At 47.3% G+C, this 22304-nt stretch overlaps 1 protein-coding gene across 2 annotated transcripts in view; it reads right to left on the bottom strand.

The window, feature by feature from the left end:
• GALNT13 (polypeptide N-acetylgalactosaminyltransferase 13) overlaps positions 1-22304 on the bottom strand; it is a 68916-nt gene that overhangs the window by 34968 nt on the left and 11644 nt on the right. For both annotated transcript variants that reach the window (XM_027713521.2, XM_027713519.2), the window contains exons 4-6: positions 10628-10796; positions 3555-3721; positions 441-648 (exon numbers count right to left, since the gene is read on the bottom strand). In XM_027713521.2, the coding sequence (XP_027569322.1) occupies positions 441-648; positions 3555-3721; positions 10628-10796 (544 nt within the window). The remainder of the gene's footprint in view (positions 1-440; positions 649-3554; positions 3722-10627; positions 10797-22304) is intronic.

Here is a 22304-nt window from a genome sequence, read left to right as displayed (position 1 = left end):
AAAAGGGGGGGAGAAAAAGGGGGGGAGAAAAAGGGGGGGAGAAAAAGGGGGGGAGAAAAAGAGGGGGAGAGAGAAAAAAGAGGGAACGGGGAAAAAAAGAAAGATATGGGAAAAAGAGGGGGTGAAGGGGAAAAATAAAAGAGAAGAAAAAAGGGTGCAAATTGCAGTGAGTTTTGGGGGTCAGACAGGCAAGAAGTTGTTGCTGGTAACAAGCAGGGGAAAGCTGCCATTGGGGTGGGAACATCCAGACCTTGGGGAATATTATCACATCTTTATTTAGAAATCAGATTCTGATACCAGTATCAGAGAACAATCTGATGGATTAAACCCCAGCTCTCCCTTTTGAGCTCAGTGAAGTGTCTGAACCCCGATTCCTGGCACGGTGAGGCCCGGGAAGAGCCCGGAGCTGATCCCTGCCCCTGGAGCCAGGATTCCCTCACCTGTCCTCCTTGATCCTGGCCAGCAGAGGCTCCAGCCAGCCCAGGGTGCACTCACAGTGGGCATCCAGGAAGGTGATCACCTGGCCCTTGGAAGCGGCGGCCCCGCGGAGCCGCGCCCGGATCAGCCCCGAGCGCTGCTCCATCCGCAGGATCCTCACGGGCACCTCCAGGGTCTTCACGTAGTTCTCCAAGGAGGCCTTCAGAAACTCTGCCAAACAGAATTGGGGGAGGAAACAGAGAGAAAATGTGGGGTTTAGAGAGGTTCAGCAGCTGTTGAAGACTCCAAAGGACATACAACTCCCCCCCCCGCTTGTTGGAGCAACTCAGGGGGTTTGGAACAAGATAAGGTCCCTTCCAACCCAACCCAACCCAACCCAAACCAACCCAACCCATTCTCGGGTTCTCTGATAAAATCACAGGAATTTTAAATAAATCACAATCAACTATTTCCTGAAATAAGCCAGCAAAGAGTGAGTGCAAAACAAAGACCCTTTGGCCGATTTGCCAACGGTTCGATCCAAAAAGGGCCGTTTTGGATGAATTTAAACATTTGAGCTCTTTGGCTCCTCTTAGGAAAAACTGGAGTTACTTGGCTAAAATCTTCCTCCACCTTCTGGAACAGAGGACCATTAAGCCACTTAATGAACAGGGAAATGCAGGAGAGTAATTAGGGTTAAGTTAATGCTCCATGAGGCAGAACTAAAGGACGGAGTCGCTGCATCCTCTGTCCCTGGAGCAGCTGCAGCTCCAGGTTGTATTTGCCATTAGGCACATTTGGCTACTCCAGGATAATTTATCATTCCATTGACTCCATTTAAAGAACGTTGTATGATTCCTTTTGCAGGTAATATGAGTTTCACATGGAGACAGTTTTCTTTCTAAAGCCTGAGTTTAAAAAAAGAACAGGGAAAAAAAAAAAAACAAGAGCAAAAGAAATGAACCCCAAATAGGAGCAATACAGGCAGGGGTTGGAATGAGATGGTCTTTAAGGTCTCTTCCAACCCAAACCATCCTGGGATTCCATGAAATTGGCTCAGTGTGGATATTCAGGAAAATGTGAATCACAGAATGAGGAGGTGGAGAGACAGGGAGAGATGTGGAAAAGGACTGACCTTTAGAGGAACGTGAAACATTAAACTGCAGGGCAAAAAAAGCACTGATGGAATTCTGGATACAACCTCAGAGCCCCTTGCAGGGCCTAAAGGGGCTCCAGGAGAGCTGGAGAGGGACTGGGGACAAGGCATGGAGGGACAGGACACATGGAATGGCTTTAAACTGACAAGAGCAGGGTTAGATGGGATATTGGAAAGGAATTCCTGGCTGGGAGGGTGGGGAGGCCCCGGCCCAGGTTGGGCAGAGAAGCTGTGGCTGCCCCATCCCTGGGAGTGTCCAAGGCCAGGTCAGACCAACGCGGGCTGGTGGAAGGTGTCCCTGCCCATGGTGGCAGGGCTGGACTGGATGACCTTTAAACATCTCTTCCAACCCAAACCAGTCTGGGACTTTATGAGTTACACCCTGACAACCCACCTGTACCCCCCTGTCACTCCCTGTCAGCATCTCCACCTCTGCCCACACTTCTGCTTCTGATCATTGCATGGAATCATGGAAAGGTCTGGGTTGGAGGGGACCTTAAAGCTCATCTGTCCATGGGCAGGGACACCTTCCACTAGCCCAGGTTGCTCCAAGCCTTGTCCAACCTGCCCTTGGATGTTTCCAGGGACGGGGCAGCCACAGCTATTGGACATGATAAAAAACTGGAAGCACATTAAAAAAAAAAAAACCAAAACCAAGAAAGGCCAAAACCTGAGCAGCACCAACCCCCAGCCACCCTCCACCCCCTGCTCAGGAGGGGACCCTCAGATTGCACTGAGAGAAGATCTGGGGTGGGAATTGCTGTGTCCCATGAGACAGAGCAAGGCCTGAAGAGTTAACTCAGCATGCAGGCTCTGAGCAAAAATTAAAGAACCATCACTCAAGGACTAGCAGAAGATAACACTTCACCGAAGAATGCTGACACACTGACACAAAAGAATAAAAAGTAAGAGCACAGGGAAATAAGGAGCACCAAAAATGTATGTAACACACATACATAAATAGACAAAAGGAAGGAACATGGAGAGATAAGGAGAAAGAGAAGGGCCAGAGTCCAGAAACTCCTGCCAAATCCATGTTGGAGTCAGCAAAACTAAGGGAAGTTCAAAAGTTTACCTGAGGGAGAAGAGCAAAAAGACGACCCCTGAGGCCAAAGTAACGGGAAGTACCACCGAGAGTCTCCCAAAAATGATGACCCCGCCCCTGACCCCACCCTAACTCCACCTACCATGAATATTATAACTAGATGCAATAATATGAATATGCATGTAAAGACGACGTAATCTCTCACAAAAATTGTATAAATAGTCTAACTCCTCACTGGTTACTTCAGAACTCTTTGTCCAGCATGAGCTGGGAGTTCCCCAACGTTGCCTGTGATGCCTTAAGACCCTTTTAGTTTCTTGATTTTCCTGATTTTATAAGCTTTATAGGTAGTTATATAATCAGAAGTAGATTTTAGAAGCAGCAGCCCTTATTCACTTACCCTTTAGCACAATAGTTTACACATTCCCTGCCCCATCACCCCATTCTATGTTCCCCATATCAATTCCAGCCCTGAATTCCAGTAGAAAGTGTTTAGTCTTTTGTCAAGGCAAGGCCTGTGCTGTTTAGAGAACACTCATATCTTGGCCTGAACCACAGAACACAGTCAAGAACTGGGTGACCGGGTACCCTTTGTGCTCTGAAGAAGATGAAGATGATGAAGAAAAGCCCCCAGACCCAATTCCCAAGGGGTGCACCAGGGCAAAAGCTACGGGATGGACAAAACTTGGATTGGTCAGGCAGTGTTATAAATTGTAACACCTGAACACGGCCTTGTGACCTTTATGCCTGGGCACAAATTAAACCCTTTTCTTATCTCATCTCCAATTAACTGCTCCGGAGTTGGTTTTTTTTACCTCAGGTCCTATCAGGCATCACCTGCAATAAATCCCTCGCTGCTTAAAGACTCAAAGATTGTCTCTGAGTGGTTCCACCGCGCCTTTTGGGGCACGAAATGGGCACCCCAGCCAGCCCCACCTCTCTCGCTGGCGTCGTCCACCAGGATGATCTCGCGGAGCAGGCGCGGGGGCGAGCGGTTGATGACGCTGGCCACGGTGCGCAGCAGGGTGCTCCACGCCTCGTTGTGGAACACGATCACCACGCTGGTGTTGGGCAGCTCCTCGGGGTACACCTTCGTCTTGCACCTGCCCCGGACACAGGGAAAGGGAGGTCAGTGTGTAAAATACCCCTGTGGGAGGCTGAAACGGTTCATGATTTATGCGTTCTAGGGTTGCCAAGGGACTCTTGCAGGCTTCTGCAGGGCTTTTGCATTAGACCTCTGATGGACCATCAAAGCCCATCCCCAACCCCCTCTGCCAATCTTGAAAGGTGGGAAAAACCCTTTTCCCAGGCCCCTCACAAGAAATCAGCACAGACCCAGGAGAGGTTGGGGGTTCCTGGCGTTGCCTGTGACACTAACCATGGATATAATAACTCATAACTTCTTGGAGTGTGGGGGCTTCCCTCCTTCACCCCAATGGATCAAGGCCACCACTTCAACTGACAGACATGGAAGCTGCAACTCCCAAGTTCCATCACTGGACCCCGGGGGCAGTGACCATATACATCTGTCCGCTCTCAGCTTTTCTTTCCCTTACTCTCCCTTACCCTTATCCTGTCTTTCCTTTCTCTCCATTATGCATTTCCCCCCCCAGGGGTTATCCCTGTGATAGATGATATAGATGACAACAGCCAAAATGCTAACATACCTGTTCAAACAAAAGTGTTAAAATGAACCCTACCTAGATATGTTTAAAATAAACCCTACCTATATGCGTTTAAAATAAACTCTACCTATCTATGTTTTCAAACACCGATTATTCATTGTCGTTTCACTCTAATCCACCCCAGGGGAATTGTTGAAGAACCTGGGTTACCCCCCCCTTTTTTCTGGGGTGGGTCATAACAATCCCCAAAGGGCTCTACTGAATGGGATGAGGTTCAACCAGGCCAAGGGCCGGGTCCTGCCCTTTGGCCACAACAACCCCCGGCAGCTCCAGGCTGGGCCAGAGGGGCTGGAGAGCAGCCAGGCAGGAAGGGAGCTGGGAGTGGGGATGGCCAGGGAGCTGAACAGGAGCCAGAGTGTGCCCAGGGGGACAAGAGGGCCAATGGATCCTGGCCTGGCTCAGGAACAGGGTGGCCAACAGGGCCAGGGAAGTGATTCTGCCCCTGGACTCAGCGCTGGGGAGGCCACCCCTGGAGTGCTGTGTCCAGTTCTGGGCCCTCAGCTCAGGAAGGACATGGAGGGGCTGGAGCAGGGCCAGGGGAGAGCAACGAGGCTGGGGAAGGGACTGGAGCACAAGTGCTGGGAGGAGAGGCTGAGGGAGCTGGGGGGGCTCAGCCTGGAGAAGAGGAGGCTCAGGGGAGACCTCCTCACTCTCTGCAACTCCCTGACAGGAGGGGGGAGCCAGGGGGGGTTGGTCTCTTTTCCCAGGCAACCATCAGCAAGACAAGAGGGCTGGGTCTGCAGCTGTGCCAGGGGAGGTTTAGGTTGGAGATTAGAAAGAATTTCTTTCCAGAGAGGGTGCTCAGCCTTTGGAATGGGCTGCCCAGGGAAGTGGGGGATTCTCTGTCCCTGGAGGTTTTTAAGGACAGACTGGATGTGGCATCAGTGCCATGGGCTGGGAACCACAGCGGGGTTGGATCAAGGGTTGGACTTGATGATCTCAGAGGTCCCTTCCAGCCCAGCTGATTCTGTGATTCTATGAAAAGGGCTGGGAAGCAGCCATGGCACTGCCCCGGGGGAACCTGCCGTGTCCAGGTGGTTGAAAGGGATGGAGAGGAAGGGAGGAGGCAAACTGGAGATACAGGCACTGCAACATTGATTGCTGTGAGGGGAGGCTGCTCTGCATGGGAAGGTTTGGCTTTTAGCAACCCTCTGGAGGAAGTGAGACATCAATTAGTTTTCACTGAACTCCCTCACAACAATTTTCCCGAGTCTCTGATTCACTCCAAAGGTTAAGCAGCAAAGCTCAGCAAGAACACAATCACACAGTGAAGGTACCATCACTATTCTTGCTCTCAAAACCATTCCCATTTGCAAGAAGTGTGATGGAAAACAAGTACAACCCCAGCCAAAGGTGACTGATCTGTACCCTGAGCTCCACCTCGCTCCTGGCTGGGCACGGTCACGCTCTGCCCCTGGTGCTCATCCACCTCTTTGGGCTTGACACCTCTTTCCCTGAAGGAATTTCCCCAGTATCCAACCTGAGCCTCCCCAGGCACAGCCTGAGGCCATTCCCTCTCCTCCTGTCCCTTGTTCCCTGGGAGCAGAGCCCGACCCCCCCCGGCTCCCCCCTCCTGTCAGGGGGTTGCAGAGCCAGAAGGTCCCCCCTGAGCCTCCTTTGCTCCAGGCTGAGCCCCCCCAGCTCCCTCAGCCCCTCCTGCTGCTCCAGCCCCTTCCCAGCTCCATGACACAGCTTCCCACAGTCTGTGCTCCCACCGAGCCCCTGCCCAGGGACTGTGAGCACACGACAGATAAAACTCTTCACTGAAACCAAACAGTGACTCACAGACTCATTTTTCCAATTCGGAAATCCAGCCCATGCTGAAGAATTGATGGATCAGTCTCCTGCTCCTCACAGGCTCCCAGACACTCGGGCTCCCTCCCACCCCCCCTGCACTGTACAATACTCACTGATTGTTAACTCACACAACACTGGAATCCCTGTCCCACAATCCCTGTTTTCCTTCCTGCAGCCACCAGCTGTCACCTTATGAATACACATGAAGTCAGTGCAGCTGTTTGAACGGCACAAAAACACGTTTCCCCATGAGCAGAGACATGGAAACAGAGCAAAACTCTCCCTGTTCCCCGCTCTTCCCACGGGACGTGGGCAAATTGTGGGAGCAGCAAGGTTTGCACCAGGATTTTCACAGAACTGCAGAATTTCAGACTGGCTTGGGTTGGAAGGACCTTAAAGCCCACCCCCTGCCATGGGCAGGGACACCTTCCACCAGCCCAGGTTGCTCCAAGCCCCGTCCAACCTGGCCTTGGACACTCCCAGGGATCCAGGGGCAGCCACAGCTTCTCTGGGCAACCTGGGCCAGGGCCTCCCCACCCTCCCAGCTGGGAATTCTTTTCCAGTATCCCATCTAACCTGCCCTCTGGCAGTGGGAAGCCATTCCCTGTGTCCTGTCCCTCCAGGCCCTGCTAAAACATGATCTCACACAGGGAATATTTCCAATTTTTGAGGCAGCCCTGCCCCTTGCAATTCCCAGTGACTGCTGGGGTGGGAAGGACTCTGCTCCAGAGGGGCTGGAGCAGCCTGGGGGGACACAGGGACTGGCCTGGGATGAGCTGCTGAGGAAAAGCAGAGTTGAGATAACACTGGGCTCCCTTAAATGTGTCAATCCCATGTGTTTTCCTGAAGTGCATCCCACGGGACAAATGGATTAGACATGAATGCCACAAAATAAACCCATTTACACTCCTTTATCTGGGCTGAATTGCAGGAACAGCAAATACTGGTCTCACCTAAAAAAATCTAGGCAAGGCTTCCTGCCCTGAGCAGGGATTTGAGGCATGGGAGGATTTTCATGGATGTTTCACCCAGGAAATTTTCACAGACATTGGTTTCCAGTCCTGAACTGCTCCTTCCTGAGCCTTTCCCCCCACCCTGGGACCACCTCTCAAGGGTTTTGCTTCACAGAATCCACCACTAAACTGTAGCACCACATTCAAGCCATGATTCCTCTCTAAAAAATCACATTTCTGCTCAGAAGTGGATGCTCCTAAGCACAAATACTCACACAGGAGCTACTTTCAACCTACATTTCAGTAAGAAAATCCAATTATAACGGTCTAGCAATTTGGAGACAAGCACTTGCAACCTTACTCAGCCAGAAAAGATTGAAGATGGATTTCTTCCCTTGCTGCAGAAAATACTTGGAAATAGAATTAAGCATTTCTCTGTTGAATTAAACTGGTTTAAGGTTTAATCAATAGTTACTTCAAATCAGAGCTGGCACTGATTAAAATCTTCAAGCTGGCCATTCCCAACAGGACTCAGGTAGCCAAGGGACATTCTTTGGGAGTCAATTCTGGACGTAATGGGAGGCAAAATAAACTGTTTGTGTGACATCACATTGAGGAGATGGCATTGAAATACCAACCCCGGAGCCACATTGCTCCCAGACAGCTCCTGGGAGGGGGATTTTGGGGGGTCCTCAGGGGGGAACTCCTTCCCATACAAACCAGAGCAAACTCTCACTGACTCTGGAGCCAGGCTGGGAGAGCTGGGGGGGTTCCCCTGGAGAAGAGAAGGCTCCAGGGAGAGCTGAGAGCCCCTTCCAGGGCCTAAAGGGGCTCCAGGAGAGCTGGAGAGGGACGGGGGACAAGGCATGGAGGGACAGGACACAGGGAATGGCTTCCCACTGCCAGAGGGCAGGGAGAGATGGGATAGTTGGAAGGAATTCCTGGCTGGGAGGGTGGGGAGGCCCTGGCCCAGGTTGGGCAGAGAAGCTTTGGCTGCCCCTGGATCCCTGGGAGTGTCCAAGGCCAGGTTGGACGGGGCTTGGAGCAACCTGGGGTAGAATCCACCACTTCCCTGGGGAGATCATTCCACAGGCTGAGTATTCCAGCGCTGAAACACTTTCCTGTCACTTGTTACCTGACCCCACCTTCCAGATCACTCCAGAGCCCTCTGGCCTCGAGTTTTCTGCTGCATTTGGTGCAGCTGCACCACAACCAGACACAGGCTGAACCCATTTCCACCTCGATGACACCCATCTGATTTATCACCTTCCCACCCCAACAACACCCATCTGATTTATCACCTTCACACCCCAATAACACCCATCTGATTTATCACCTTCACACCCCAACAACACCCATCTGATTTATCACCTTCACACCCCAACAACACCCATCTGATTTATCACCTTCACCCCTGGGTCCCATCCCTCCCTCCCCAGCTCAGGGTCCCCCCTGACACAGCAGCACCCACACCTGCACAGCTCATCACAAATTCCCCACCAGACACATCCAGCAAGAGCATTTTTTTTTTATTTTATCCTTCTCCTCACCTTCTTTTGCCACAAACCCTGCACTGATAAAGGGAAAATCACAGCCAGTGCAAACCTGGGCCCTCCGTGCCCGTATCAATAAAAATCAGTCTCTCTGTCACACACTAAACATATTAAACCATAAAATCATATTCTTCCTTAAGAGCAAACCATTATAAATTGGCTTTTGGAACAATTTGATACTCCCTAAAGACAGAGGATGTACAGAAAGCTTCTGTCTGAGGAGGAAAATGGGGAAATTATTTTTCTCAATGCTTTCTGTCCTTTCACCAGAGAAGACAAAAGTTCTTTTCATCAGGAAAATGCATTTAGACACATTTCCCTCAGTGTTAAACAGCCCTTCTCCCTCCAGCTGAGCACAACCAGTCACTGAGGTGAATATTCCCGTTCTCCTTCTGTTCTTTGCGGGCATTTGGGAATAAAATCCAGGCAAAAAAGCATTAATTTCATTTAAAATCTCATGGGAACCTGAAGGATTTCATTTCAATCAAAGCTTAATAAGCAAGACTTGAGCCAAGTGACAATTCAGTTCAAAAAGCCAAAGTAATGGGACATTTTACAAGACCTGATCACTTGAGTGTAAGTGATTAATTTTGCTTTTATTTATCACAATTTTTATTGGTTATAAACTGCTGTACCTATAAATCAGATCAGGGGATTTACAGAACAGGGGAAAAAAAGGAAAACAGGGCAAAAAATGAACTGGAAAAAGATAAAATCCAATAAACACAAGGTTTCTATAACAGTTCTGTAAGGAAAAAAATCCCACCTCTAAAAATCTACTTCCCAAAGCAGGAAGTTTGGATAATGCTCCACACATGAAATTCCAGTTGGAGATTCTCTGGAAAATGTCCTGTTGTGCAAAAGTTTTCCTCTGCAAATTCCACTAAAAATAATTCAATGGACTCAAGCTCTGCCACAGCCCCCGAGTCACCACACACAAACTTCAGGCTTCCCTCACAGATTATAAGGTACTAAAATTAAAAACCAAAATAAAAACCCTCCAAGCCCCCTTCAGTTTTTCAATCATCGCAAAAATCCTTGATAGATGTTCCAGAAAATGCCTATGGACAAAAGGAAAGGAAAGCCACATCCTGCAGGTAGATTTTGGCATTGGCAGCATTTTCTCTTTATCAGCTGTAAAATGTCAATTTTTAACGGCTGACAGCAGAGCTCTGGAAATTTGTAAAGCAGACATTGATGTTTTTATCTTTTCAAAGCCTCGGGAATAAAGTTTTCCCTGAAGATCAAAATATTTAAATTATTCCAGGTGATAAGAGGCACAAGAGGGTGTTTGTTACAGAGAAGTGAAAGTTCCAGGGAGAGCTTAGAGCCTAAAGGGGCTCCAGGAGAGCTGGAGAGGGACTGGGGACAAGGGATGGACAGGACATGGGAAGGGAAGGGGAGAGGAGGGGAGGTTTGGGAAGGTTTGGGAAGAGAAGAGAAGAAGGGAAGGTTTGGGAAGGGAAGGGAAGGTTGGGAAGGTTGGGAAGGTTTGGGAAAGGAAGGGAAGGTTTGGGAAAGGAAGGGAAGGTTTGAGAAAGGAAGGGAAGGTTGGGAAGGTTTGGGAAGAGAACAAAGGAAGGTTTGGGAAGGGAAGGTTTGAGAAAGGAAGGGAAGGTTTGGAAGAGAAGAGAAGAAGGGAAGGTTTGGGAAAGGAAGGTTTGGGAAAGGAAGAGAAGAGAAGGTTTGGGAAGAGAGAAGAGAAGGGAAGGTTAGGGAAGGGAAGGAAAGCTGTGAAAAACAGATATATGTTCACAGATACATGTTCCCACTGCCAGAGGGCAGGGTTAGGTGGGATATTGGGAAGGAATTGCTGGCTGGGAGGGTGTTGAGGCCCTGGCCCAGGTTGGGCAGAGAAGCTGTGGCTGCCCCTGGATCCCTGGAAGTGTCCAAGGCCAGGCTGGACGGGGCTTGGAGCAACCTGGGCTGGTGGAAGGTGTCCCTGCCCATGGCAGGGGGCTGGAAGGGGATGATTCCCAATGTCCCTTCCCCCCCAGGCCATTCCATGCCCTCAGACTCACCCGTCCAGCCGCACGTCGGGCAGGCTGCGGTTCAGGGCGATCAGGTCACTGGCCATCAGGTTGAACTGGTTGATCTTAAACAGCTCCTTCATCTTCTCCTGCTCGTCCTTGGGGATGAGCACAGCCTTTCCCATCTCTCCTGGCCCTTCCTGGTTCCGGGAGATAACGGCTGCAACACAAACAGCAAAAAGCCACTTCCAGCTGGGCGGTGTCGGATTTATCCGGCGGGGTTTGGTGTTCAACAAGGAATGCTAAAAACCAATAAAACCACACATTTTCACTGCTCCACTGGGAGGTTTTCTCTCCCTCCAGAACCAACATCTGGTTTTACTCTGAGATGATTAAACCCCCCAGATTTGTTCACCTGTAGCTCTTGGCCATTATCACAACAACAATAAATGACAATTCCCAAGAGACTTCCGGCAGGATGGCAGAGCCCAGCACCAGAAGCTGTGCTGGGAGAACCTGCAGACAGAAAACGTTTGGAAATCACTTCTATGGACCCTGGAAACACCTGAAGAACATGTATATTAATCGAATTTTAACCAATCCCTTCTATTTTTTATTCAGTTTTAATTCCCAGGCATGTAACAGCACAAGCCCCTCCCAGTAAATAATTAAACAATCTTCAGTGACAGAGAGGAAATTATAATATTCCAACCCTACAGAGGGTCTTTTACATCTTATTAGAGATTATTTTGGGGAAATATTTGTATTTTGAATTTTAAGGAAAACCACAGTATCACCTCATATAAGCACAGGAAAATGAACAAGATACATCCTGCCTTTTTAGGGAACAGTAGGGGGAAAGAAAGGAAAAATCCCATGTGTAGAAATAATTATAATATTCCCTCCCAGCGGCACTTCCAAATGGTTTGGGCTGTGAGATGAATTCTCTGAGATAAAATTCTGTCTGGTTTGTTAAAATAAATAAATTTTAATAAATTTTAATAAAATAAATTTTAATATTATTCTATTAATGTTATAGAGAATTTTATATACTTATGTTGATTGTATTAATAAATAACCAGTTAATTATTTAATATTTTTATATATATATATACATAATTTTTTTTAAATGACATTAAGTAGCAGTGCAGTCACAAATTCCAGTCCCAGCTCCAGGTGAGAGGGATCAGCAGCTCTGCTCAGACACGGAAAGAGGGATGCTGCCAACCCCAACCCATGTTAACCCCCAAGCCCCTCATCCCAAGGGAATCCCATCGGATACTACAGTCCCTGGAGTCCCCATGTTAAGATTCCAGGTCTATCCCAAAGCAGTTCCACCTTTGCTGTAATCACAGAAGTGAGGAATTCCTTGCTGTTGCAGCACATCCAGGTGCTGCTCCTGATCCAGGGGAAGGATAAAATCCATGAATGAGTGTGGAATGACTTCCTGACCGCCCCAGATTCCCGGGGCGTTCCCATCCCGGCTCAGGGATGGGATGCACAGGGATGGGGCCCCAGCCCTGCCCTCTGTGCCCCATTCCATGTGCAGAGTTATCGGGGTTATTCCCGGCTCACAACCAAAGGGCAGCTCCTGCAGGAGAAGGATAAGGGAGAAAAACCAACATTTGGGGTGAAAAAGCGACAAAAACCCAGCAAGGACCGTAAATCCTTGGATCTGCCCGGCGTTGCCGGGCGTGTTTGGGCAGCAGCCCCCGGGCAGTGCCTGTGCTGAATTGTTAAACAAATTGAAGGCTTTGAAACCTATCGAGCTTGGCTTTTTTTTCCCCTCTCTTTATCTCGAATTCCGTGCTCTCTATTCCCCACTGCCCCGCAGACCTGGAGCTTGCACCGAACCCTTGGGAGGGGCTGTTTGCATTTCCAAAGGAGCTCCATCGGTGCTGACAGATGATGAAAAATGACTGCAGGCAGAAAGCTGGAAAAACAGCGTTTCCATTCCTCGTGGGCACCCCTGGAGTCAGCTCCCTGCTCCCCTGTGCTCCGGGATGGGCAGCAGGAGAGGAGCTGCTCGGCCCTGGCCTTGCAGGTAAAGCTGGTTCTGGTGCATGGATTTGCTTTTAAATAACAAAAACAGGCACTCTTCCAAAATATTTGCAATTCCCTTCAGCACTTTAAAGAGGAGAAGTGCTGAATCACCGCTCCCTGGTGCAACTAGTGCATGGAATTAAGGGAGATGTCTCCTTGGAAAAGTGGGAAGTGTGTGCAGCTCCCCCTGGAATTGCACAGGGGGTACAAGGTGTACAGCTCCTTGCAGGGACTACTTTGGTTTCAAAACCACGAAAAATCAGCCCAGAAGAAGAGTTTGCCTGCAAAGGAAAACAGCCTTGTTTGCTTTGCTAGGAATTTATGGATTTCCCAGGATCCCGGACAGGTTTGGGTGGGAAGGGACCTTAAAGCCCATCCAGTGCCACCCCCTGCCATGGGCAGGGTCACCTTCCACCAGCCCAGGTTGCTCCAAGCCCCGTCCAACCTGGCCTTGGACACTTCCAGGGATTCAGGAGCAGCCACAGCTTCTCTGGGCAACCTGTGCCAGGGCCTCCCCACCTTCACCATCAACAATTCCTTCCCCAATAATTTGTTGCCATAAACTCCACACAGAATCCAATAAAAGTCAAGGATCGATTTGCCATTTCCATGATGGATCTCTGCTGCTCAGAACTCCACACGGCCTCATCTTAATCCAGAACATAAAGAATTCTAGTTTTAATTATACAGCAGCGATAAATCCTGTAAAGTTGTCATAAACATCATTAAATAGATCATTTACTTCACAGTGTTTCTCAACACAAGAGTGCCAGGATTCCACAAAAAGAGTTGCTTTTCAATACTAAAGCATCAGCACTTGTAACTTCTGCCAGAAATAAGACATTTTTAGCATTTCTGGTACACATGTTGTCTGGAGACAGCCCAGCCCACGCTGCCTCTGCTCCCAGTAGCCTCGAGGCAGAACAGCTGAAGAGGTGCAAGGAGGTCTGGAGTGAGAGAATAAACTGAGCTGCAGAGTTCCAAAAAACCACCCTTTGGGAGGGATGGGAAATTTTTTTAAGGGATAGTGGCTGTTGTTTCTGAGAGAACATCTGAAAGGAGGCACCTTCTCATCCAAAAAATGCAGCAGCTCTTATGTTTTTGTAGGAAAACCAGCGTGTCACAGCCCCAGGGCAGTGCCTGTCACACCTCCAGGGCTGGGGCAGGGAAGAGAAGGAGCTGGGAAGGGGCTGGAGCAGCAGGAGGGGCTGAGGGAGCTGGGGGGGCTCAGCCTGGAGAAAAGGAGGCTCAGGGGGGACCTTCTGGCTCTGCAACCCCCTGACAGGAGGGGGGAGCCGGGGGGGTCGGGCTCTGCTCCCAGGGAACAAGGGACAGGAGGAGAGGGAACGGCCTCAGGCTGTGCCAGGGGAGGCTCAGGTTGGACATCAGGAGGAATTTCTCCTGGAAAGGGTGGTGAGGCCTTGGCAGGGGCTGCCCAGGGAGGTTTGGAGTGCCCAGCCCTGGAGGTGTCCCAGGAAGGCCTGGCCGTGGCACTCAGTGCTCTGGGCTGGGGACAAGGGGGGCATCAGGCACGGGGAGGGACTGGATGATCCTGGAGGGCTTTTCCAACCCCAGTGATTCTGGGATTCTGGGATTCTAAAGCTCAGTAAAACCTCTTTCCAGCCCAGCACAAGGTCTGTGGGCAAACAGACGCCTGTGCTGGGAGGATCCATAAATCTGTTTGTTCCTGGGAGAGGTGCTGTGGGGGTGGGATGTCTCCTCTGCTCCACAGCAGCTCCACCAGGCTGCCACGGATGAGAGAATTGGCAATTTGGGAAAGCATTAACTAAATTAATGGATGTGTTCTCATCATCATTATGGCACCAGGGCTAAAGATTAGAAGACTTTAAATTAAACAAATTTGAAGGTATCAGCTCCACAAAGTGCAGCAGCAAGGAACTGCCACACAGCAAGGAGAGTCATTACTTCTGGTCCCCGAAAAGAACACATTTAAGAACAAACATTTGCAACACAAGGGCTGAAATACTGCCTGGAGCTGTGATATCCAGGGAATTCCACACAGGGATATAGAAATCACGCACTAACAGGCTCAAATTCCTCCCACAGCATGACAGAGCCGTGGACACTGGGGTTGGAAGGTTTCAGAATAGCAATAAAACACAGAAGTTGTCAATTAAATTCAAATTAATTTAGATATTTGTTTCATCAGGAGGGTAGCATTTTCCTCCTCACAAGAGCCAGGAAGATTCCCAAGCATTCCTTAAACTGCTCCCTAATTTACCAGATTCTCACAGCTCTTCTTGCAGTGCTCGACCCAAACCAGGGGAACAGCAAAATGCAAACTGGAATGGTGTTCCCTGGATCCCAGTCCTTCCCAGCTGCAGCCATGGACACCACACATGTGGCTGCCTTTCTTTCTGGGGAAAAAAAATAAGTTTAATCCCATCCATAAATCCCAAAATCATGGAACGGTTTGGGTGGGAAGGGATGATAAAGATCAGCTCATCCCACCCCCTGCCATGGGCAGGGACACCTCCCACTAGCCCAGGTTGCTCCAGTCTGGCCTTGGACACTTCCAGGGATCCAGGGGCAGCCACAGCTTATCTGCCCAACCTGGGCCAGGGCCTCCCCACCCTCCCAGCCAGAAATTCCTTCCCAATATCCCATCTCTCCCTGCCCTCTGGCAGTGGGAAGCCATTCCCTGGGTCCTGTCCCTCCATCCCTTGTCCCCAGTCCCTCTCCAGCTCTCCTGGAGCCCCTTTAGGCCCTGGAAGGGGCTCTCAGCTCTCCCTGGAGCCTTCTCTTCTCCAGGGGAACCCTCCCAGCTCTCCCAGCCTGGCTCCAGAGCAGAGGGGCTGCAGCCCTGGCAGCATCTCCAGGACCTCCTCTGGATTCTCTCCAGCAGCTCCACGTCCTTCCTGCCACAAGAACAACGTGAAGGTTTAAATACCACAATGGTCTGATGAGAACATGATGATAACCAAAGGCATCAGGACTTCTCCTGCTGGAGACTCTCAGGTGCCTTTTGCAAACAATGGCCATTCCTGAAATAAAACCATGGAAAAGGCAGCAACTTGGGAGTGGAGTTAATAGCTGAGTTCTCTGTAATATTGCAAGGTCAAGTTAAAACCTGCTGCCAGGATGGAGTGTGATTGCTGCTGGGAATTATTGTACCAAGGAGACCTGCAAGGAGGGGCAGGATCAGGCATTCAGGGACAGTCTGGAGCTCCCAGCTCTGTGTTCTCAGCTTCCTACTGCTTTTTATAGTCCGAATTTTTATACCACAGCCGTGGAAAAGGAAGGGGAAAACCTTCCTAAAGGGTCCCACCTGGTTCTGTCATTTTTGATGGGGAATCAACTCATGAATTTCTCTGAAAATCCCCCAAAACAAGCAGGTGACGCCCCACTGGTGGCTCTAAATGTGTGCCCAGGAACTCAGAAATAAACCTTCAACCTGCAGCCTCAGACAACCAACCAGCAGAGTTTAAGTGAATCTCCAGACCGAGTTCATCTTCCAAAATACCCAGTAATTAAGGTTTTGCAGGATTAGTTTCCCATCTGAAAGGATCCATGTTTATCACCCTCACTGGTGTCCCTGCCCACGGCAGGGGCTGGAATGAGATGGGCTTGAAGGTCCCTTCCCACCCAAACCACCCTGGGATTCGGGCATTTTAGAACATTTAAAGGATGTTTTTATTATTTTTCATTATTCCTTGTACCCTGGAGCAGCACAAACAAACAATAAACCAAGGGAGGTTTAGCTCAGAGTTAATTTGAGGGGCACGACCTCCTTGTGGGGAAGGAGTTTTTTTTCCCTGAGACTGATCCTGCCCTCATCCCATAAAATTTAACACGAGATAAATCACATTTCTGTTGCATCCTCTGCCTTGTCTTATTTGTGGTTCACAACTCTGAAGGGTTTTTTTTGTTTTATCTTTTTTTTTTTTCAATACACCCTCAGAGTGTCACAGCAACTTCTGTATCTACAGAAAGTCCCAAACATTCCCTAAAGAAAATTATTTCAGGAATAACCATTTAATTAAAGCTGACACAAGCAGCAGTTTAAAGGCAGTTGAAGAAATCCCCATTGTAGCAGTGGCATAATACTTTCCTTAAACACAATCACCTTCAAAACCCCCCAAAAGTAACAATTAACATATAAAAAACCACTTTGTGCATTTTCTGTAAGGAATATTTTACCTACAGGTAGACTCAGGAGTCCTAGAAATTGTCAACACACAGTGAAAAAATTAAAAATACTTGAACCACTGAAACAAAAGGAAAAAAAAAGAATATTTAAAATTCTGACCAAACAGAATTGTCACTCTGGAGGGTTTTTTGGGGATGTATAGAAATGCCTCCAGCACCCTTAAAATGAAAGAACAAAGGGATTCTTGAAGTATAGCAAATACAATATATAAATATCAAGGCTTTTTACACAGCACATCTCTCAATTCCATTGTCTTGTCATGTCACATTTAAGGATTAAAGTGCCAACCCCTCTGGAATGCTCAGATCCCTCCACAATGGACACCCCGGATACAGGATCCTGGAGGAAATTCAACTCACTGCTCCACTGAAATGTTTATCCAGGGTCCACATCTTCCCCCTCCGAAGGGAACCAGAGCTCTGAGAAGTCAGAACACCCCAAAAAAGCCACCAAAAGCCTCTTCCCACCCCAGCTTTGCCCAGTGGAGCTACTGGTGGGCTTCTCCTTCACGGAGCCAACTCCAGAACTCTCCAGGGATGACATCAGCCCCAACAGGAGGGCAGGCTCAGGGTGGATATTAGGGAATGGTTTTCATGGGGAGGGTTGTAAGGCTTGGAAGGGGCTGCCCAGGGCAGAGGTGGAGTCCCCATCCCCGGAGATGTTCCAAAACCTGTGGATGTGGCACCTGGAAAGGTGGTTCAGTGGAGACCGTGGGGTTGGATTTGATGATCTTAAAGGTCTTTTCCAACCTCAACAATTCCCTGATTCCCTAACTCAGTGAAAGAAACATTTCCCAGTGCCACCACACGTGTCCCAGCAGGGAGAACCACCCAGGTCCCCATGGTTTGACAGAACAAGCTCCACAAAAACACCTCAAGCACGGGACAAAAAAACACCTCCGGGTGAGCAGGAGACTCGGCCCCCCCACCAAACCAGCCCCTGCCAAAGTCACAGCACATCCCACCCAGCATCACAGCTTCCACCAAGGAGCAAAATGAGGCAAATTGCCATTTTTATGGAGTTTTAAAACTGGAAAAATGCAACACAGTTAAATTTTAAGACCGTCAGAAGTGGAACAAACTGCTGAAGCCACGAGGACCAGGCCCCAAAAAGCCCTGTTTAAACTCCTGATTTCCACTGGAGGAGCAGAGAAGGGAGATTGGCGCTCCATAAAGGCTGAAACAAGAGAATTTAACAGGTTCAATTATTCCTAAACCGTGAAAGACTGACAAGTTTTTATTACAAAGGGCTCTTATCACTTAATGGGGAAAAGGCTTTGCTGACTGAATTTCTATTTGGTTTTCAGATCTCAGAGTTACACAGAGAACACTGTGCTGGTAATTCAGCAGGATTGTCTTGGTGCCTGGGACACCTCCAGCTGAATTCCCTGGGATAATTCCACAGGATGTGCTGCCCATGGGCTGTAAGGTCCCTTCCAAGCCAAACCATGCCCTGGTTCTGTGGTTATGGAGATCTCCCTGGTTTGGGGGGGCTTGGGGGGTAGTTGGTGGGTCTTTTATGGTTTTGGGCTTCATTTCAGTTCCTTGTCAGTCCCCAAACACTTTTATTGCCCTCAGAGGAGCCAGGACCCACCCCAAGCAGAGAACCTGATCCCCTGAGCAGCTCCACGAGACAAACCTGGACAAAACAGCTGGAGAGGGACTGGGGACAAGGGATGGAGGGACAGGACACAGGGAATGGCTTCCCACTGCCAGAGGGCAGGGAGAGATGGGATATTGGGAAGGAATTCCTGCCTGGGAGAGTGGCGAGGGGCTGAATGGAATTCCCAGAGAAGCTGTGGCTGCCCCTGGATCCCTGGAAGTGTCCAAGGCCAGACTGGAGCAACCTGGGCTGGTGGGAGGTGTCCCTGCCCATGGCAGGGGTTTGGAATGGGATGATCCTGAATGTCCCTCCCAACCCAAACCATGCTGGGATTCCACAATTTCTCAATTTATCCACTTGCACCAGAATTGCCAAACTAGTTTATATTGGGATTCCTTTCAAGAAATGAATTTGGGTAACTTTTTGTGGATCTGAAGTGGCCACTCCTCTGTGCTGCTGAGAGAACGGGGCACCCCAGGCTCCTCTGGGGGGGAAACACTTCTGCAGAGCTCTGGGGAAAAGTCACTTTTCTCCTACTCAGCCAAAAATATTCCTTTTCCAAAGCACTCCTGTGGCTTTTTTTTTGCACAGGCCTGGACTGAGGAATGAGCAGCTGGAGAGAGGAAATTCCTGTCACAGCCTCCCACCAGGATCGATCCTCTCAAGATTTAAACCAGCCCAACACAGACATGAACTCACTCCAAACACAGGAACAGGGGCTGGGACAGTCATGGAATTATGGAATGGTTTGGGTTGGAAGGGACCTTAAAGCCCATCTTATCCCACCCCCTTCCTTCCCAACACCTTCCACCAGACCAGGTTGGGTCTAGAACAGAACCTGCTGCACCAAAAACCCTCTGATTTCACTTAAAAAAAATTTACAAGGGAAGAGAAGGAAAGAAAACATTGGGAAGACAATCTTGGAATTGTAAGGGCAGGAATGGAGCGATTCAGGAGTTAAACACTTCCAGCATTTCCAGCTTTGATCCAGTCCTGACAATAAAGTCACGAAATACAATGCAAAAGGATGGATTTGCACACTACAAAATTGTATCATGCTTTAATTAAACCGAGACTGAGAGTGAAAAAAGCTTCAGATAAGGCAAGACAGACAATTAGGAGAGGGACCAATACACAGGGAATAATTAATGGATGTGTGAAATGAACTTGTGTTCAATCTGCAGGTGCTGATCCCTCAGTGTGGGGGTAAAACAGGGAAGGATATAAAGGATACCAATCTCCCCAACTGCAGCATAGCAAAACACTCTTTTAAATTAAAAAAAAATCCAGGAATTTAACATAAAACATGCAAAAACATTGTCCATGTGACAGTATTTTATCTCACAGAAGGGTGGGGGATGCTCAAGAGAAAAAGTAAAATTAAATAAGTAACAAACCCCAACTGCTTATGCCCTTCTCCCTTCAAATGCGACCTGTTGGCTAAAATTAACAACATTTAGTTCATACCTTCAGGACAGACCCACACGAGTTTCTCACACAACAATTGATTCCAAAACGTCAACCAAAAAGCTAAAAAGAATCGTTATAAAGTCCTCAACGTACCGAGTAGGGGGGGAAAAAGTCATATTTCAACAACTAATCTGAGAGCTGGAAGTTTGCAGCCAGCTTTAAAAGCCAGTCCCACCACACTCTGCACTGAAGTGAGCCCATTGCTGGCAACAGAAGCTCAATTTTGGCAGCACTGTGTCATTCTTCTGTCCCCCTGTGCAGCTGAAAAGCCCTGCTGATGCCTCCCAACATTCCTGGGGCTGTGCCAGCAGGGTTTAAAACACCCACTGAACAATTCCCCTCGAGCCCAAACCCACAGCCCAGCTCGGATCAGAACGCTGGGCCCGGGGACAAAACTGTATAAAAATATAAAAATAATGCTGAAATGAGCTGTAAAAAAAAAAAATAAAAAAAGCTGAAATTAATTTTCATGCTTCAAACCTGAATTTTTTTTTTATTGCAACCACTTGTTAGAACAAGAACCTTGTGCTTTGCACTTGTAAGTTTAAAAGATTTCCTCAATATTAATGGGAATTTAGGAAACAATATTGCTCCAGGAAGGAATACCTGGGTGTGCTGGAAAAACAGGACATTTTCTGGCTGGAGCTTTTTTTTTTTACTTTTCCATTTGCTTTTCGTATTTATTTTTTCATCTTCAAAATTTTCCATTTGCTTTTCATATTTATTTTTTCTCTTCAAAATTTTCCATTTGCTTTTCATATTTATTTTTTCTCTTCAAAATTTTCTATTTAATTTTTTTATTTATTTTTATATTCAAAATTTTCTATTTACTTTTTATATTTACATTTCTACATTTACTTTTCTATTTACTTTTTATATTTATTTTTTATATTTAAAATTTTCTATTTGCTTTTTATATTAATTTTTTTTATATTTACATTTCTGTATTTACTTTTCTATTTACTTTTTATATTTATTTTTATCTTCAACATTTTCTATTTACTTTTTATATTTACATTTCTATATTTACTTTTTGTATTTATTTTTTTATATTCCAAATTTTCTCACTGGGTTCAAACCAGTGAGCCCACAAGGGCCAGGACGTGATCCCCTCCATATTATCAACATGTAAATATATTATAATAGATATATATATTATAACATCCATTGATTATATTGAAGTTTGCCCTCAAAGAACACCAATTTTCCCTCAGTTTAAGAGCCATGGGATGAAAATCCACAAATCAACTGGATGTGTTGCCACAACAACCAAACCAGCTCTTTATATTTGATTTCCCAACAAACTGGTGCCAGGATTCCAGGCAATATCCACTATTAAAGCTTCCTGGGCTGTTGTTGTTATTATTATTATTATTATTATCATTATTATTATTATTATTATTAAATTAAGGATATTTGCAGGGCCCACAGGGCTGGAAGGACAAACATCCCCATGGAAAGCCCCCAAAAAATCAAAGTTTCCTTTCCTAAACTTGGCCAGAACCCAAAATTTTTATTCCAGCACCCAAATATTTCCTTCACTTGCTCCCCGCCACCATAACACTGATATTTTATCTTTAAAACCACAGAAATACATTAAATAAGTGGATTTCCTCCCACACTGAGCTTCCTTCACGAGAGCACTTTAATAATTTTAACTAATTTCTGCATAAAAGGCACCAAAATAACACTAAATATTTGTCACCACTTCGTTACAATGCAGAGCACCCTCTGCCACCACAAAGAGAATTATTCAGGTTGCAAAGACCAGCACTCAAGATCCCAATGTCACCTCCTTGCTCACACTAATTAATTAATCACATTTTCTTTACAGTTACTGGTTCAATCACGGCCCACACTCCTCGTAGGATTATTCAGAGAGCAAGATTTTACTTCCCCCCAGCTTAATATTTTATATAATATTTTCTATTTTCCATTATAAGTATCATATTTTCTATTTTCCATTATAAATATCATATTTTCTATTTTCCATTATAAATATCATATTTTCTATTTTCCATTATAAATATCATATTTTCTATTTTCCATTATAAATATAAATTTTTTTTTTTTTTTGCAAAAAACTGCCAAAATCTGCCAAAAACCCCCAGTTTTCCAAACAGAAAACACTTGGTTTAACCAGCATTTTGAATTCGAAATTCAAGTTTTCTGTCACCAAGTCGATACCACTTCAAATTCCTCAGTCGGGAATGAATCCTTCCTCTCTAATTATTAATTAAATGGCTTCAAATTACCGCAAGAATTTAAATTTCTATTCCTGTATCGATTCTTCTCGTAATTTTCTGTTTCCAGCTCATCCGCACCCCCAATTAGGGCCATTCCGAGCCCATAAATGAACTGTTAACGAGACAAAGGTGACGGTTCTTTGTCTGCAGGTGCTTTAAAACAACTCCTTAAATTTAAACCCCATTTTTAACTCCC

The sequence above is a fragment of the Pipra filicauda genome, unplaced genomic scaffold (genome assembly GCF_003945595.2).
Source record: "Pipra filicauda isolate LSUMZ 115617 unplaced genomic scaffold, ASM394559v2 scaffold196_size3971931_pilon, whole genome shotgun sequence".
In the NCBI taxonomy this organism is placed as follows: Eukaryota; Metazoa; Chordata; class Aves; order Passeriformes; family Pipridae; genus Pipra; species Pipra filicauda.
Note: the sequence above shows the minus strand (reverse complement) of the source record. Positions and strands in the feature narration are given on the sequence as shown.